This window comes from Coloeus monedula, assembly GCF_965178545.1.
Source record: "Coloeus monedula genome assembly, chromosome: 19".
Classification (NCBI taxonomy): domain Eukaryota; kingdom Metazoa; phylum Chordata; class Aves; order Passeriformes; family Corvidae; genus Coloeus; species Coloeus monedula.
The window spans coordinates 4,343,738-4,362,587 of NC_138799.1; the positions used below are offsets into that span (position 1 = coordinate 4,343,738).

Consider the following 18,850-nt stretch of genomic DNA (forward strand, 5'->3'; position numbering starts at 1 on the left):
CTTGTCCTTCCTTCATCCCACTTCCCACCGATCCTGCTCCCAAAGCGGCGGAGGAAACACAACACAGGAGCCCAATTGTGGTCAGCCACAGGAAACCAGCTGGAGATGCTGCTGGGAACTCGTTTTGGGGTGGGAAAAGGCAGGTGCTGAGCTCTCCAGCTGAGCAGCAGGAAACATTCGAAAATGGGTTGAGAAGACAGTCATGAGAACAGCAAACACACAGCTTCAGCTGCTCAGCAAACCCCCACTTCCCAAGGGCAGCAGGACTCAAGGACCTCAGCACCAGAACTGCTGCTGCAGCAGCGACCCCCAGGCACAGAGGTACCTGTAAATCACTCCAAAGTCCCAGCAAGGTCAGCTGAAATCAAATCAGACCCCTCTTGCAAGAGCCAGCAGCCCAGCAGGAGGGCAGAGCTCAGCTCCAGCCGTTTCGGGGTATCAGGACCTGTCCTACACATCCCCTGCATTTGCAGCAAATTCCTCCAGCACCTCATACCCAGCCCTGCAGGAATCAACAGCAAGAGGAATCCAAAGGCTTTTGATTCTTTGAACCAGCTACAGCAGTTGCAGGCAACATTCCAGCCACATCTAATCACGTTTTAACACTTAATAACCTATTTTCCCCTGCTAATCCCCTGCAGCAGCAAGTTCCACCAGCGGGGTGTACATCCCACCAAATCCAGCCTGGGGCACAGCCACGGGCTGAGGAACCACTGCCAAATCCCTCCCAGCAGCACGATGACAGAATTTGGTGCTTTTTCAGCATCAGCCTCCTGCCCCCTGACTCTGGCAGTAAAACAACAGCAAGAAAGATGCTTGGGGGGGAAAAAAAAATCACCAAACATATTAAATTCTAAATAAGAGGAGAGAAGAGGGCACAGAAAACTCAATCTCTTGAGCCTAGAGCCCTTCCCAAAGCATCTCCCACATTCAGAATTTATAGACTTCTCTGTTCCTTTTTTAATCTACATCTTTGTTTGCAGAACAAATTCTCTCACTGGCCATTTCAAAACAAAGGAACCTTTGTCTGTGTTTACTTGACAGAAGAGGATTAGGATAAAATAACTTGCATTTCAGAAGGGGGTTTTTTATTTATTGTTAAGATGCAAAGCCTCTGCTGCAGCGAATCACCAAGCAGAGAATCCATCTGAGGAATGATTTCTGGCACACACCGAGAAACTCGGCTTTTGGAGAGAACCTCTGAGAAAGGTATTCACATACAAAAATCGAATTTAAAATGGGATTAACTTCTGGACTGTGACATTATCCATCTCTCCTTTTCATGCTCCTGCCTCACATCTATGTTTATTTTGGTTATGACCGGCTGCTCGCACAGTTCAGGAGCCGAGAAAGCTCTGGGCAGGGCTGGGACATTTTCATGTCTTCCTTTGAACTGCAATAGCTGAGGCTCAAGGCTGGGCTGGGCAGGTCACTCAGGGAGAAACAGGAACAGCCCCAGCCTAAACTGGACCAGGGACTGTGAACTTCAGCATCCATCCACAACCCAAAGGATTTTTTGGATGCAGATGATTTTGAAGCAAATGATTTTTTGACATCCCCCAGCTCTCTGCAGCCACCCCAGCCCCGCAGGCCCTGAAGGGCATGGGCAGCTTCCCCTGCACAGCTGAGCCTGGCAGGACATGTGGGAACAAGGAGCAGCACAAAGAGCCACAAAAGCTGGGATCAGCCCCAGGAAGGACTGCAGGAGCTGACACTCACCACAAGCCCACCCCAATAAATACTCCAGCTCCACTGTAGAGCAGCCCACGCCAGAAGCACACGGAGGAGGATGTTGGCAGCTTCCCTGCAACATTCATCAATTAATGAATAATGCTCCAAAGGGCACTTCCAGGTGTCCAGGTGGAGCAGGCAACAGCAGCAGGGACCAGGATCCTTCCCCACCAAGGAGCCCATTCCTGGGAAACTCTCAGGCCTGGGCATGGCAAACCTGAGGCCACACACCCAGGAACTCCTCCCAAGCCACTGGCCATGAACCTGTCCAGGTTTGTGCAGATTCCCACCCCTCCTCACACCAAGAGCTCACCAGCTCAGCACAATTAAGCTGCTCCTCCGAGCTCGCCTCCAGCCCAGCACCGTGTGCTCGACAGCAACCGTAACCGCCAGGAACATTTCCTGGCTTTCCCTGGGATCCAGAACACGTGTTAATTAAATGCCAGTTTGTTATTCAAACAGACCTTTGGAGACTTCACAGCGCTAAAAAGCAGCACATCCATTCCTGCTCCCACCCTCCCCACTTCCACCTTCATTCCACGCGAGCTCCGCATCCCCTCAGCCAGGAGAGACCTCCTGCGTCCCCTCCTCAGCCTCCTGCTCCAAAAAACAGAGGGGGTCAGAGCTGCCCACATCCTCACATCAGCCAGGTGTGCTCCTAAAGTCTGCAGGGGTGGAGTTTCCCCACCTCTGCAGAGGCTGTGACTCCCCATGTCCCAGAGCACATGGGAGGCTGCCCAGGATGCATCATCCTTCCTGCTTTTTTCCATGGGATGGGATAATTCATTTTTCCAGCCATCAGAGCTTCCCCTGACAGCCCCAGCCTTCCACAGGTGACAGAGGGAGGTCTGCAGTGACACTGGCCAGCTCCTGGCTTGGACATTCCCTGAGGCCTTGGTCCCACTCTGCTTTGGGGGTTCCTCACACCTGGGAACAGCTACAGCACCCTGGGGCAGAGCCAGTCCCTACAAAGCAGCGTGACAGGAAAGGCTGAACCCCAAAAGCCTGAACCAGGTGTTAAAGAGTGAGAAAAAGCCTCTCAGGCTGTGCCTGCCAAGCTTTGGTGACAAAGAACAGAACTTCCCCCCAGTTCATTATCTTCCTCCAGAGACAGGAGAGAGGATGCTTTGTGTTTAAAACCAGTGCATGAGGCCATGAATGAAGCTCATCTTCCCCAACAAGAAGCACAGCAACAGCCAAATGTGCAGCAATTCATCTGGAAGCAATAGTTTGTTTGGCAAAGCCACTGAATATAGGAAAAAAATTTGGATTTGCATTGAATTTTTGAGCTTTCTAACAAAGCAGGACTTGCCTTACCCAGTTAGACAGCTAAGAGACTAAAACCTTGAAGAAATAGATGATCTAGGTCATAATTTACTTCTTTTCTTCTTTAAATGAGACCAGCCAGGCATTACCAGAAGCAGCATTCAACCTGCACCACCTCAGAGCAAAGCAGCATCTCTCCCAGCCAGCAAGGCCAGTGCTCACAGCCCTCAGCAGAGCCAAAGAGGATCAGGCAGGAGGGTGAACCCTTTTACACACCTTGATTTAATCACCTGAACCCCTAAGCATAGAGGATTTGAGGTGTGAGGGCCTGAAAAAGGAGATTTGTTTTGATCCAGCTCCAGGGCTGTGCTGACACTGCTCCAAATAAACAAAAGACAGGCAAGGATGGAGTCAGTGAATTCAGAGATCTGGGTTAGACTGATTACAAGGATAAGGATGGGAAAGGCCAATCCAAGGCATCCAGAAAGGGGGCAAAGAGCTGAGGAATGGTCTTTTTGCCCTTATTTCACCCCAATTTTAGAGCCCTCTGGGTTGACACCAGGTGCTTCTGCAGGTTTCTGGAAACCTTTGCTGCTCTTTGCAGCACAGCCTGTGCCATGTCTCAGCTGGTCCCACAGTTCATCGGTCTCTCTTTGCCTTTCTTTCAGTTCTCTACAGATTTTCAGGGGCACTGGGGCTCCTCTGGGACAGAGGGCAGCTGTGACAGTGACACCTTTAATTTCAAACTCAGCAATCTTTTCAGAACCTGTCTCCTCAAAAGCCAGGTCTGGAGAAGGTTTGGGGAAGGCAGTGGTTTGGGGGCTTATGCCCACTCTCCTCGTGCTGCTTCTTATCCCAAGAAGGAAGAAATCCCCTAAAACCAGACTTCACTCAGCAGCCATGCTGGGATGTGTGCTTGGCTTGAGGACAGGAACACAAAACACACCCTCTCCAGGGGACACGTACCCTGAGCAAGTGCAGAAACACTGAAAGCACTGACCCTGCCACCAGGCTGAGGTCACCAGGAAAACACCAGCCCTTGGAAAAGGGGTTAATGGAGCTGGTGATGGGAGCAAGTGTGGGAGCAGAGGGGGAGGAACATCAGCCACCGTGTGCTCCATCCATAGGGAGAGCACAAATCCAGCTGCCACGGGCTGCAAATCCAACTCTTGGAAAGTCAACTAAGCAGCTAAACATCATGCAGCTTCTGGAAACCACCACTTTATCCCTCTCCTTCCGTAGGGAAGCAGCTGGCACTGCTTCCAGCACCACAGGGAAAGGATTTAATGCCCCAAAATCACATCCTGGGTGAGGCTGTGGAGCTCAGATCCTCCCATGGTTTTGGTACAGAGAAGAAGAGGACCACGGTGGCCTGACCAAGCCCATCTCACCCTGCTCAGGGGAGCTCAAGTTGACTGGAATCTCAGAGGAAAAGTCAGGGGAATCTGCTCAATCCATGGCAGCAGAGTCCTCCCAGAGCAAGGGCAGGGCATGACTGTCCCACCACTGAAGTGTCTCCTGAGCTGACTTCATGTCTCACCAAAAGAGGTGTTAAATGCAACAGAACACACGCTTGCTAAAAATTAGAATCTTTCTCTTCTACATTTCAGCACCTGCATAAAACCACAAAGGCCTTTTATTTTCCCTTCCCTGAGGAACAATTTCCACTCTTTGCAGACCAAAACTGCTCAAACCCACCGAGACCTCCAAGCACCTGAGCCAAATCCTCCACACGTCAGACCAGTGGCAGCCCACACAACCCACACCAGTGCCAGCTGAGGCTCTGATCCCGCTGCCTCCCCATCCCTCTGCTGCAAGCCAGGGCCAGAACCACCCCCCCCCCAGCATTCATCCCCACCGTGTCACACCTCTGCATGTGAGCACAGCCACGTTTGAGCCACATGGCAAAGTGACCCATGCCACGGCAAGAGAGGCCAACAGGACCCTGAGCCATCCTGATAACCCCAAAAAGGGCCAGGAGGGAGCTGTGGGAATGGAAGATCCAAGCACCATCCTCCTGCATGCCTGGCACTCATCAGCTCAGCTGGACCGTGCACGTGGGGGTCACGGAGCAGCAGGTGGGACCGGCCGGACACGGAGCCGCGCTCACCTTCGGTGCGGATGGTGAAGGGGGAGTCCCCCAGGCGCTTGGCTGAGAACTGCCCTCCCAGCGACGTCATCAGGAAGCACAGCGTGAAAAATCCAATGCCCAGCACGAAAATCCTGCGGGAGAGAAAACAGAGCTGGAGCAAGGTGTGGTGAGGAGCCAGCTCCTCCCTCCTGGGGCAGCCCCACCACCCCTGGGGTGGGTAATCCCTTTGCACAGCAGCAAGTGGCACTTTGGGTTTGGGTGTCTGGGACAATCCCAGCTTTCCAACTGCTCCATCCCCGCCCAGCCCTGGCAGGGAGCATCTGTGCAGCCCCAGCCCCACCAGCACCTCACCCCAGCCATGGCCAGACCCACGTGCACTCCACAGAGAGCCCCGGGACGCTTCTGCCCAAACCCTGGCACTGAGCAGGGGGGTTTTGCCCAAGAACCCCCTCTGAAACCCCTGCTCCAATGGGCAGGACTTGAGGAATCCTGCCCTGCCCTCCAGGGGGAGTGGAGGATTTGCATCTTCAGTGGGGAAGCTGAGCCAGACCACAGCTGCCCGTAAGATGCTCCACCAGGCCCAGCCCAAGAACCACGACAATAAACAATACCTGTACTCCTCTGGGAGAGAGGAGCAAAGAGAGACCTTTACCTTCCCTTCCTCCCAAAGGATCTAAAAAAAGCCCTTTTATTTTTTTTAAGAAAGCCTTTTGTTCCGCTGTAACCAGGCCACCAGCATTGTCATGGTGTCACCAGCCCCGTGCTCAACGGGACACGGAGGGACCTGCACCGGTGGCCCTCGGGTGGCCTGGGGCCATCCCATCCCTGCTTTGCCCACCCGGGCTGGCAGGGAAGCAGTTCCCACGGGGACAAGCCAGGCAGGATGTCATCTGCACGTCACCTCCAGCCAGGGACAGGAGCTCCCAGCACTGCTCCTGCTCAGGCCAAATTCAGGCCAGCCACTCTTTAGGGGGTGGAAAGGCTGAAGGGAAGAGCTCTGTGCCAGCCTGGTTGTTGTGCACCAGGGAGTGCAAAGCAGAGAGCTCTGTGCCAAGGGATGGATGCCTGGCCTCCTTCCACCGCTCAGAGACGCTGCCATCGTCCCCGAGACTCCGTGCAGGGGCAGCATCCTCCAGCAGGCACACGGGAAAAGCCCTGGCACAGCCACTGGCAGGTGTGGGTGTGACAGCTCCCAGAGCAGCAGCCTGATCTCAGCCACCAAACGCAGGGGAAATCTCGAGGAGGAGAAAGAGAAAAGACAGCCCCCAGCCAGCTTTGTGAACCAACAGGCTTGTCTCACCACAGATGAATCCTGTGTGGGACAGGGAGCTGAGGAAGCCCTCAGGGGTGCCCGCTGGCATCGCTGCCTCTCAGCAGCCCTGAGCCAAAGGGAAGCAAACCACAGAGGACAGGAGCCTCCAACTCCCCTTTACGAGCTCACAGCATCCTCCACAGGGCTCGGGAGCTGCACACAGACACAGCACAGCCACCCAGGCTGTTCCAGGTGCACAGGAGCCCACAGCTGTCCACCTAAGCATTTCTACACAGCTAAAAGGCAGAGGAGTAGGAACCAGCCCTTAACTCTGGGTTGCAACACACCAGCACTGCAATTATGTGCTGCTGCAAAGGGCCAACAAATAAAGTGACCTGCTTCAAAGCCCTCGTTAGCAGCTGGAGATGTTGTGGAGAGCTCAAGTACCAGGTCAAGCAGCTCAAGAAGGGCTGGGCTTCCCCAGGGAGATCAAGAGGAGGAGCTCCCAGGGCAGCTCCCTACGGTCCCAGCACGGCATGGCCAGGCTTTCCTTGCCTGGACAGGCTCCTGGGCAAGACATGGCACTTGCAGGGGATCCCATGAGCTCCGTGCCTCCATCCAGCCAGCTCTGACGCTGCTGTCACACAGTCAGCACACACCTGAGCCCCAGAGCCAGGGCAGCCTCACTCTCAGCAGCACCCAGCTCAAGAACAAAGGGTTTCCTCTGCCTGCTCTGAGGAGAATCAGCCTGGCTGACAGCAGACAGGCCCCTAACTCCTGTCCATCCCCATGGAGCAGCCCTGCCCCAACCCTCAGAGGCACCTGGCCATGGGCTCTGGACAAGCAGCACAGCACAGCCTCCCATCCCCTTCTCACCTCCCACCTAATCAGGGGGAAAAGCAACACCCTGGGCTTGTCAGCACTAACGAGCTCTGCCAGCTCAGCACCAGCACAAACACTGCCTGACAGCCAGGCCAGGAGAGCAGATCCACCTGAGAGAGCTGATTTACCCGGGAGAGCTGACCCACCTGGGAAAGGGGATGCTCAAGTGCATCACTAAAACTGCCTGACATCCCTGTGCAGGTGTGGACCAGCTGAGGTTCCTTTAATTTCCCAATGAGCCACCCCTGGAGGGGTGGAAAGCAGTTCCAAGATACATAAAGCACTGTGTGCTCACTGATCCAGACTTCCATCCCTAAAGGCCTGGCTACAGGCAGGGCTGGTGAGCCCCACAAGCAGCAACCAGTGGAGCAGAGCCACCCCCTCCCCAGTAGATGCTGCTGAACCATGGAGCTGTGGCATCTGCACACAGAGATGATACAAACCTCAGCCCCCATCCCAAAGCACATCTGGGAGAAGGGTTTTCAGAGAGCCGTGGTCCAGCTCCAGCAGAGAGGTGATTGTGGAGGCAGCAGAGCATCCCTGATGCTGCAAAGAAACGTGGTGTCCCATAAATAGCTTGGAGAGGGGGTGATTTGGGGACATTAGTGCACTGCCATTATCACAGCCTGTACCCAGCGTGGTGCTGGGGCTGGGAAGGGCTCTCAGGGACACACTGGAGGGGGTTGCTGCACCCAGCTTGGCTTTGGAGGGCTGAATTTGTCCTTAGGGAACTCTGTGCTTCCCTGGCAGGAGAGGACAAGAGCAGGGTGGAGAAGAAAGAAGCTGAAGGGGGTCAAAGCCCAGCCCAGTCCTGCACCCCAGGGTCCCTCCTGGGAGCACATCCTGGTACAAACCCCACCCACAGCCCTGTCCTGGTACCCCCCTCCCCCGAGGGGCACTTTAACAAAGCTTTACCTGGATAAATACTCAGATCCGGTCCTGCTCTCACACCTCCTATTGACAGTATCTTTATCATCATGCAAGACACTGTTGATGCTTTCTACTCTTCGTAATTATAGTCTGTCAAGGAGGGATCGTTAAACACCGAGCAGAAAGAAAAAGGGGAAAGGAAGAAAAAGATACAAAGGTGATCTGTGTTCTACCATCTCCCTAGGAAACTAAACCTTTTTCATTTTGACTGGATTGCAGAGAGAGTAGGGGAGATGCAAGATGCTTTTTTCCTAAATTTAAAAAAAAAAAAAAAGGAATCGGAGCCTAACTGGAATTGCTGTCCTTGGGAGATGAGTGCATCCAGTCCAGAGCAGTGCTCCAGGGAGCAGGGAGGGTGCAGGGCCCTCTCTCAGCCTGAGGACCCCATCTCTTTCACTTTTGCTGATGTTCTCCAGGTGAATAAAAATGCCTGGCCCAGCCTCAGCTGAGTGGAAACTCCTTGTATAGAAAACAAATACCACAAAGTAGGTAAAATGCACCAGATCCCAGATGGTCCAAATGCACTGGGTCCTCACCCCCAAAATCCAGTCTAACTCCCTGAAGACTATGGAGTTCCAATGACCAAATAACATCTATCCTTCATGCTGGCTTTGCCTGTCACGCAGTGTCAGGTTTAATTCATTGCTCAGGCACAGTTCTGGTGCCAAGTCCCTCTCCACATCCTCCCCAAACTGAAATGGTCACAGTTCAGGGTTCTGGCTCAGTGCCCACAAGAGAAGAAAGCAAAATTCCTCAAGTCTTAAATGAAAATTGGAGGTGATGTCCCAGTCATGGAGGATTTTGGCCCACGGAACTGAAAGCTGGATGTGACCAGGAGGGTCTGAGTGCTGAGCTGGGATGTGGCGGGGGGAGGAAGGCCAGCAGCACCCAGCAGGAGGGGACTGTGACACTGGGTCTGTGGCAGCAGTTCTGTGCCCACAGTGCCACATCACCCCGCTGGGACCCACGGGGAGAATATTATGAGGGTGCCTGGGGAAACCAAGGGTTACAGAGTCAGGTAACATCTTGCATTAGAGAAGCTTTCAACTCCCAAATGCTGAACCACCGTTCCCACCAGCAGAAGTCAGGTTAATAAACGACCCCTCTCCCTCAAACCTTTTTTGCTTGGAGCCTGACAGGGTCATGGTGCTGTCAAAGTGATGTTCAGCCATGGGCATTGTCCTCCATGCAGGGGACCAGGGTGAACTCTCTTACTGAGCACTGTGACATCCCATGGAAAGCCTGGCTTTGGCTTCCAGCTGGCAAATGGAGCTACAGAGCCAAGAGCTGGGCGAGCTGGACCAGGGCTGCTAGGTGAATTGCATCAAATGAGACACCCTTTGCTGCTGAGATGAAGTCAGAGCCACCCTTGGACATTCCTGTGTTTTCCACACTGATCTGCTCCCTCTCCCCTTCCCTTCCTGCAGGTGCTCTCCCAGCTCAGGGCTCTGCATTGCTTTGCTAAGTGTGTCTGGAAGGTGGTTAATGAAATGTTTTGGTGCACAGGATCAGGTTTCCTGTGTGCTGTTTGCCGATGGCACCGCCGCCCCGAGCCTACATCACGCAGGGGATTGCACCACAGGATTCCCTGGAGCAGCCAAGCTTTGCTCAGCCAGCAGCAAGGAACCCATTTACAGGACCCATCCCGACTGCCAAGATCTTCTCCCACTCCTGGAGGTTATCCCTGACCCACATCAGCTGGGGGGTGCTGATTTTAGGGGAGCAGAGCAGATTTGCACCAGGTTATGGCTGGAGCTGGGCAGTGCCAACACTCGCCCATGCTGGGCTGGGAGCAAGGTGACACAGGACTGTGGCATGGAGGGTCACACTCAGCGTGACAGCAGCATAGAGGAGGTGCAGGGGTCCTGGACATTGTGGCACAGCTAGGAGAGGGTCTTGGGAATTTCTCCTCTTGCACAGGGAAAGCCTGACTGTTAGCAACAAGGTGACCCCAGTGGTTCTGGTCTGTACTGGTTTGAGAGCAGAAGCCAGCCCAGGACACATGGACAGGGCAGTGCAGGTGCCCTACACTGCTATGGACACCAGGGACCCTCCAGGCATCACAAACCTCTCATGCACACACATCCTCAACCTTGCTGGGACTTTGTGATCACCCTGAAATGCACTCCCCGTGCTTCCCCACCCTGATCCCATGTCACTGCTGAAAATCGGGTTCCCCTGCTCCAGGAGTGATGCCCAGGGCACAGGGATGCTCAAGCCAGTCGCTCCCTCTCTATGGAATTCAAACGCAGTTAAGAAAGCAAACAGCCAGGCAAAGAGCATTCCCCGGGGCGAGTGTGCCCTTTGCGTGTCTCTCACAGTCACTCCCTGCTCCACCTGGAGCAAGCCTGAGCTGTGGGAACGCTCACGCCTCTGCCACCACTTTGTGACATCCCCTTGGCCAAGTTCCCCGGTCCCAGGGCGGTGCCGCGGGGTCCAGCGGCAGGAATCCCTCCAGGCAAGCAGAGCCAAGCAGCTCCCGAAGAGAGGCAGAAACCTTTCCACACCTGGGCGCAAGCGAGCGGCGCAAGCACAGCCTGTCCTCCCTCGCAGCGCCGGGCGGTAGCCTGGGCAAGGCAAAAAGGCAGCGAGCAGATCCCTCCGGTGATCCCAAACCTCCAAACACAGCGGGGAGCGCTGGAAACCGCTGGGCTGGGCTCACCCCGCCTTGAGTTTCACCCCCGGCACGTTCCCCTCTATCTCTAAGGGGTTCTGGTGCCTCTCCCCATTGAAAAACCAAGCAACTACCGACACCTCCCCTGTGTCTCAAGCCCGGGAGCAACCCAAGAACATCTCCAGTGAAGCAAAGAAGCCGGAGAGCAAGGGCTGGAGAGGGGAAGCAAAGGTATGGAAGCAAAAATGGGGAGTTCCAACAAGGGGAATAAAGCAATGGGTGGGTACGGGTGTGCTGGAGCCGTAGGGGTTCAGGTTTGGACATCCACCCCGGCCCCACTGCTGGTTCAGGGTGGGTTTCAAAGTCCCCAGCTGCACCAGCAGGTTTAAACCAGAGGAACCGAATCCCCGCCGAGTACCAGCATCTCCGAGGACGGTACTAAAAAAGCCAGCGTTGAACAGCCCCGCGATAACCCCAGAGATACCGGCGGTGGGGCGAACCGGGAGCCGGCAGCCAGCGAGAGCCGCACGACCCGCACGCTGCCCCGCGGGCAGACCCGCCCGGATCCCTGACACCCTCAGCTGGGCTCAATCCGCACACGCACAGCCCCGCAGGCTCACACAGAGCCCGGCCAGCCGCAGCCCCCCGCACCCAACGCGCTCCGCCGGCCGCTCCCCACCCGCAGGAGCCGGGAAAGGCGGCAGCGGCCAGGAGGAAACACCAACTTTACCTAAAGGGTCTCAAGGTGACGAGGCATCTTCTGACCATTATCTTGCCATCCGCGTTGACTGTGATCATCGTTCAAAGTTGCGGGCAGGGGGCGGCCCCGCACCCCCCCAGAGGCAGCGAGGGCGGCAGCGAGCGGGGCTCAGCGGGCGGGGCGCGGGGCTGCGCGGGGGCGCATGGCGGGGGCAGTGGGGGGACACGTCCCCCCAGCCCTACCCCTGCCCGTGCCCGCTGCCGGCCGAGCCCATGGCCGGGCCCCCCTCGGCTCCGCTCCGCTCCGCGCACCCCGCGCTGCGGCTCCGCTCCGCCCCGCACCGCCCGCACCGCCCCGCGGAGCCTCCGCCGCGCTCCGCCGCGCTCCGCGTGCCATCTAGCGGCAACCCGGCCCCGCGGAGGAGGCGGCGGGACAGGGGGGTAAGGGAGATGGGCGTGCGGCAGCCCCCCGAGGAGAGGGGATGGCGTTTTTGGGGGGAGGATGGCCGGGTTTGGGAGGAGAGGGCGGCAGCATCCCCGCGCAGGTGACAGCCCCCGGCGTGGGGACCTCGGGAGGCAGGGATGGCCCTTCGGCGAGGGCTGTCAAACCAGCAGTGCCACCGAGCACCGTGCCCAGGTGCTGGTTGATTTGGGAGGTTTTAGGAGCAGGGCGAACCTCCCTTGCGGGGAAAGGCGGGTCTGGATTCCCCGACAGCACCAGGCTGCAGCTCTGCGGCCCCATCACCCTGTTTTCTCCCTGGGAGGCACAGTCACGGCCCACGATGTGGCTTCCCAAAGTTCCCGGGTATCCGTGGGTGCTGCCAAGAGGATCAGGGCGGTGTCCTTGGGAAGACAAAGAACGGGCCGTGAGAGCTGAGGCAGGAGCAGCAGTGCTGAGCTCAGCAGAGGGGTTTCCGGCTCGCCTGTGAAAGGTGACAAGAACAAAAAGCCTCCCAAAACTTGGGACTTAAAGGAGCCAAGTGTGCACAGAGCCCAGGGATGCCCCATTTCCAGCCCCAGCCAGGATGGGTGCACCCCACCGGAGGATGCAGCCCCACGGGGTGGGCATAGAATGGCTGGAAGGACAACGTTGTCCCCCCTGTGCACTCTTGGCCAGGCTACAGGACAGGGCCAGGCTGTGGTCTGGGGGGGCTGTGGTGCCAGCAAGGCCCCCTCATGCCACGCTGGCCCCATGGCTGGCTGTCCCCCTTTGCACTGGATACCACCACAGGTGCCATAAAGTGTAGGGTGACACTGGGGGACAGCCATCCCTTGCCTTCCCCACGGTGGGATGTTCTCCTCCCATGGTTTTCCCCAGCCTTTCTCTATCCCATTTTCTTCCAGAGAGAGAAATCTCCCTCCAGCCCCATCCCCCTGGCCTGGCTCAGTGATCTGCTCCAGAAGCGCTGAGCAATTCCAATGCCCTCCCAGCACCAGCCACCCACTCCTCTACAAACTAACCTTGATTGTGCACAATCCCAGTGTTCTCCTGTGGGGCTGATGAAGAGGAAATGCTGCTGTGATACTGCATTTCCATAGGGATCCCAGATGCTCACACTGCTTCCTTCTCCTCAATGGAAACCAGGGGTGGCCCTGATTAGCAGAGCTCCAGGGGGCATCAGCTGCAACAGCACCAGCCACAAGCGAGCTCAGGGACAGACAGCTGGAAATCTACCCCAAAACAGAATTTCTCCCCATGAAACAGCACTTTTTATCCAAGCAGGAGTGAGAAGCAAAACCATATTCTCTAGGGCTTCCGAAATACAGAGGGATTTTTGTGTTCATCCACGCTTTGCAAGGGAAGGTGACAGGAAAGGAGTCATTGCCACTCCAGGTCTGAGTAGGATCACAGCAGGATGTGGCAGACGGATGCACAGACTGAGGATTTGCAGGAAGTGTGGCTCAGGAGCAGCAGTCAGCACTCTCAAGCCAAACCCAAACTCTCAGGTCATCTTGGCAAGGACTCCCTTCTCTGAAGCCCATCCTCTGGGGACCTTATGGGCACTACCACCAGCCCCAGTGCATGGACAGACTCCATGCCAGGGTGTTCAGTCCTGGCCATTTTAGGTGCAGTTGGGAGCATCTGGCCTCCTCTGGAAAAACCACGTGGCGTTCTTCACCTGGCCGGTGGGCAAGGAGGGGAGCAGCAGACTAATGAAGGTGCTGTGGGGATCCTGCCACCCCTGATTTCCTGCCTGCTTACTCCATTCCCAGCTCCTGCTGCTCTGACAGGAATTCTTAGTCCTCATTTGAGCTGTAAAACCACCTCAAAACCTGGTGTTTTCCTGCTTGCTGCCCTCCAGAGCCGGCAGCAAGAGGTAGAGCCCTTCATTCCAAGAACTTCTTTCCAAGATCAGCTCAGCTCCTTGGGGCTGGAAACCTTCCTAATGCACATAAACACTGCATGGAGTGGGTGGTGGAGCAACCAAGCCACTGCCTGGCGTGTGCCAGGAGCCAGCTGTGCCTTCCCGAGAGGCTGGGAGGAGAAGGGAACATCTCACCCAGGAGTGCAGAGCAGGGGGGACCAGAGTTCCAGCGTGGAATGGAACTGTGGGATGGGAGCCTCTGACCTCCATAAGGACGTGCCAACGTCCTTCTGTCCATCCCACAAGCTCTGGATCGTGCCAATGGCAGCGGCTTCCCAGCAGGAAAAGTCTGGGGTGTGACGAGGCACCACACATTAACTTTGTAAGACTGAGGGGTGAGTGACACTGAGGGGAGAAGGGACCAGGGAGGAGATGGTGTCCTGCCATTCCTCCTGCCAGAGCTGATCCTGGGCTGGAAAAGGGTTTGGCTGTTTCTTGGGCAGGCAGAAGGCAGCTCAGCCACCTTGGCTTCCTTCAGGTGCCTCCTGCAGCACTGACCAGGAAAGATAAAATAAAATCAAATCAGAAATCTGCTCTTGTCAATCTCCATGCACATTCTGGCAGGGTGCTGGAGTCAGCAGGAAGCAACTGGGACTGGGTAGCCAGGTAGGGTTGCTTCTGCCACTCCCAATTCCCACCAGAATCATCCTGCAGGATCCATCACCCCAGGGTTGGGAATGTGGCATTCCCCATCCCCCCAGGGCCCTCATCCCTGAGGAGAAGCGCTGCAGCAGCCAGTCCTTTCCCTGTGCTGCTGCTCGAAACAAAAGCTTAATTAACTACCAGCTCTCTGTTTAGAGGGATAAATCTAAATTCCAAGGATGGTAATAAAGCAGTGAATTATCTTCTTCGGCAGCTGAGAAGCAATGGCCCCAAAAATCAATATGCTGAAGTTATACAGCACACATACACACGTATGTTTGTTATTCCGAGTCCAGCAGCAGCAGGGAATGCAGAGAACCAACTCAGCAGCCAGCTGGCCCAATATAAACCAGTTTTGCACCAGTTAGAGCCCCTGCCCAGCCAGAGGTAGACACAGAGTATCTCTGGTGCAGGCTCCAGGCAGCTCCTCCACAGCTCTGCCTGTAACTGGGGCAGGGCCAAAGTTCCAGCTCCGACACCAGAGCATCCTCTGGGAGATGGGACTCACCCTGCACCACTGGCCCAGCAAAAGACCTTGGGAATTTCCAGCTGATCCTTGGTAACTGTGCAACCCCGAGTCCCCAGGCTGCCTAACCAGTCATGGCTGCGCAGAACGTGATGGTTTGGGTCACCACAGCTGCAGGAATGGGGTTATAAATGCAGGGGGGCTGTAACCCACCAGAAATAAAACTTAAAATACATTCCTGCAAAGGTCACAGACGGACACTCATCACTGCTCAGCTGAGGGCACCTCCAGACAAGCCACAGCGACAGGGTTTATGTTGGCTTCTGGTGAGCAGTGCCCATGTGCTGGGGGTCCAAATGCACCCCAGGACCCTCCAGAGACTCCCCAGTCCAGTCCTGGCCTCTCCTTCAGTGCTTTCCAAAGCCTGGGCTTTGGATCTGCCCATGTTTCTTCTCAGAGCTTCCTCTCAAGCCTCAAGCTACTGGGTCTTCATGGAAAAATAATGATCCCAGAGGGGGAGAATCACAGCAAACCACGGAGCTGTGATGAGCTGTGACAAGCCACTTCCTTAAGATCTCCCCGCACACAGTCCTGCCCTTGAGATAAGAGAGGTAACTCGACTGCAGGAGCTGCAATGCCCAAATGCTTTGGGCATTAGGATCACTTAGTCACTCCTCTGTCCCCCCCAGGCGACATTGCTGGGGACAGGGAGCTCTTTTATTGACATGAAACAACTTGGCTCCACCACGGCATTCACACCTCTGCCCATCTCTGTAGCAACAAGGCAGAAAGGCTCCGAGCCTGAGCCTGACCTGTGCCACCGAGCATCCCCAGCCAGGGGCAGCCAAAAAAGCCCTACATTTGCTCCTCTGATGGTGTTTGGAGACAACACTGGGCAAAGAGCAGGGAGGGGATGGCAGTGTCCTAAAACCACCTTCGCATCCCCACGCACGGGATGCTCAGGAGCTCCCCGAGACTGCTGAAAGGGACCCGGAGGAACCAGCAAAGACCCCGGGACTTCTCCAGCAGCACTCGTGGCCCTGCTGCTGCCAGAGCACTGAACATGTGAGTGCTGAAGATTCACCCACCAGCTTAAAGCCCCTGTAACTGGCAGCCTCCAGAAGATGCAACATTTTCTTTCAACTCTTGGAATCCAGAAACACTGCTCGGCTAACAGGCAGCAGTGAGAGGGCACCTGACACTGCCGGGGGGGGGATTTACCCATCATGAGGGTCCCAGAATCTATTCTCTGGTCCGTGGGGCTGCTTTCTGTTCACCAGGGCTGTTCTTTGGTCTCTGGGGCAGTTCTTCGGTTCACAGGGCTGTTCTCTGACCCCTGGAGCTTTTCTCTGATCCTTGGGGCAGTTCTCTGGTCCCTGGGGGTGTTCTCTGGTTCCTGGAGCTGTTCTTTGAAGCTGTTCTCCGGTCCCTGGAGCTGTCTGCTTGGCTGAGGTCTCAGTGGCGTGCAAGGTACCCTCAGGCAGACACTGATCTTTGTCCCCTCCTGCCCTGGGACAGCAGCTGCGAGCCCAGTGGTGCTGTTCAGCACTTCTGCACCGCCTAAGGGCAGAGCCAGCAGCACGGCCCGGGGCAGATCCGGCAGGGTTAGAGGCTGGCTGCAGCCCTCAGCAGTCGGGATGGGCTCTCTCAGCTCACAGGAGGAGCATTCCAGCGCTTGGATCCCCAGGGATGCTGCAGCCCGCAGTGCTGGCAGCACAGCCCTGGACACATCCTGTGCTCGGGTACCTGCTGGAGATGCACAGCCAGGTCAGGTGTAAACCACGGGATTCGCCAGCCCCCGTCAGCACAGAGCTGTCAGCGCTGCCTTGCGCGGGGAATTTGGGAAGCTCCTGCTCTTCCAGCCCGTCAGCACTGTGAGACCTTCACTTCCATTAGCTGCTAATTCACTAATTCAGCAGAGGAAAATAATCGAGGGACGGATCACTCCTCAGCTCCCAATGAGCGCTGAATTTCCCTTTCTCTTCTTGCTTAAAGAAACTCATGTATTTTTCTTCCTATGTTAATTGAACCCAGCAGCGACCCTGCCTTCGCCGAGAAGCAAACACAAAAGGTGAAAGGAAAACCTGAACCAGCTTTATCGGTCAGGAAAGGCTCCTGGCTCCCCGGCTGCAAAGGGAGATGCTCAGAGGAAACAAGAGCGGCAATTAAAAATTAAAGAGAGAACAAGATGTGTGCAGCAGAGAGGGGAGGTGCGTTTGGATGGCTGCAGTTCATTAAGGGGAGCTCCTGACCCCCTCGGGGAGCACAATTCCCTCAGTGGGCAGCTCTGCCCGCTCCATCCGGGCAGGGAAGAGGCAACAAAGAAGGGACAGAGCCCAGGGTAAAGGAGAGCAGCGGGGCAGGGTGGGCGATGCTGAACCACTGCTCCTGAAGGGAAGAGAGCATCCTTCCTCCCTTTGGGTGAGGTTATTTGAGGCTCAACACCGCAGAGAGCCCCCACCGGGAGGGGGAACCAGGAAAAAAGTCAGGGAAAGAGTCAGCCCCGAGGGCTGGATCTGTCCCTTTGCCGGGCAGACTTCTCGGAGCAGCCAGTTCAGGTTCGCCTCCCCCCGTGCCTCTCTGTCACACTCAGCTGAGCACATTTCCCAGCCCGGTGGGGTCCCAGGAGGACACTCCGTTGCTCAGCCACCGGATTAGCATCGAAAGGACAAGAAAAATCCTCTGGCGGAGCCTCCCAGGCTTGTTAGCGCGTTATCCTGAGCTCCTGCAGCAAGGGAGAGCCCAGGAGCTGCCCCAGCCATCCCACAGGAGGGATTTTATCCCCTGTGGAACAAGCTCGCTGACCTGGTGACACCACCACCTTCACCGTGTTTGAGCTCAAGGTGAAAAGTGCTGCACCACGGGGCTGGGAGCAAGGGAGAGCTTAAACCCCCCCTGACAGGCTCCCGAATTCACAAGGACTTACCCAGGGTCCCAGGGCTCACGTCAACACCCCAAAGGGAGCCCAGCAGGACACTCACACCCCCTGCAAGCGGGCTGGGGAGTGCCAGGGCTGGGAGTCACCACGGAGAGCAGCGGGGTGCTGGAGCAGGAGGAAGGTTTGGCCAAATCGAGAGGGACAAGATAAACCAAGCCTCGGCTGTAATTAAAGAAAATCAAATCAGGGGTGAGAAGAGCAAGAGTTCTCCAGTCTTTTAATACTGTGGGGGAGTCGAGGCCGCTGCACAGCACCCACAGCCCCTCTGACAGGGTTTGTGAGGAGTTCGTGCCTCTGCCCCACGGGCAGGGTGTTCCTGAGCCCGGCAGCCACAGCCCGAGCTCCCAAAGAGGAGCTGAGGGCTGCCCACCCCCTCCCTTGGGACCCGTCAGAGGGGACAGAAGCGCCGCTGTCCCAGTTCCCCCCCAAATGCTGGTGCTCGCCAGGCAAAGCTCTGCTCCTCCCGGCGCTCTGCTCCGCTCCACAGCCGGGCACTGGGAATCTCTGCGCCTCTCCATCTCACATTCCACAAACCCACGCTGCTCCTCGCGTATTCCACAGGCAACAAAGCTCCAGCTCTCCACCAGCGCTGCCCGGGCAGGCTGAGGGGGTGCAAGGCTGGGACATCCCAGGGCAGCTCCCATTCCTCTCGCCCTGGCTGTCCCCAGGAGGCAGCTGGGAGGGTTTAGAGCCAGTGCCATCATAACTGGAGAGGGGAGGTGGCCCCCCAGGCTCCTGCACTGCTCATTAACACAGGCTGATTATCCGCAAGCAGAGCATTCACAAGTGGCATCTCCACAACACCGGCCCAGCACCTCACTGCCCTTATCTCTCTGAGATAACAGGGAAAGGGCTCCGCCAGTGCTGCTGCTGCTCCCCGGGGATGGCAAGAGGAGAGGACGGGACAGGCTGACCCTGGCAGTGCTTCGCTCCAGTGACGAGCTGAGCCTCATCTCCCTGGGACACCTTCTG

General features: G+C 56.4%; 1 protein-coding gene across 1 annotated transcript in view; it reads right to left on the reverse strand.

Annotated features, from left to right (window-relative positions):
* The window catches only part of MGAT5B (alpha-1,6-mannosylglycoprotein 6-beta-N-acetylglucosaminyltransferase B), a gene marked incomplete at both ends in the record, with an annotated part of 64,328 nt that extends 52,763 nt beyond the window's left edge, over positions 1–11,565 (reverse strand). The window contains 2 exons of the mRNA XM_082293931.1: positions 5,108–5,220; positions 11,498–11,565. Of these exons, the coding sequence (XP_082150057.1) occupies positions 5,108–5,220; positions 11,498–11,565 (181 nt within the window). The remainder of the gene's footprint in view (positions 1–5,107; positions 5,221–11,497) is intronic.
* Positions 11,566–18,850: the final 7,285 nt, after the last annotated feature.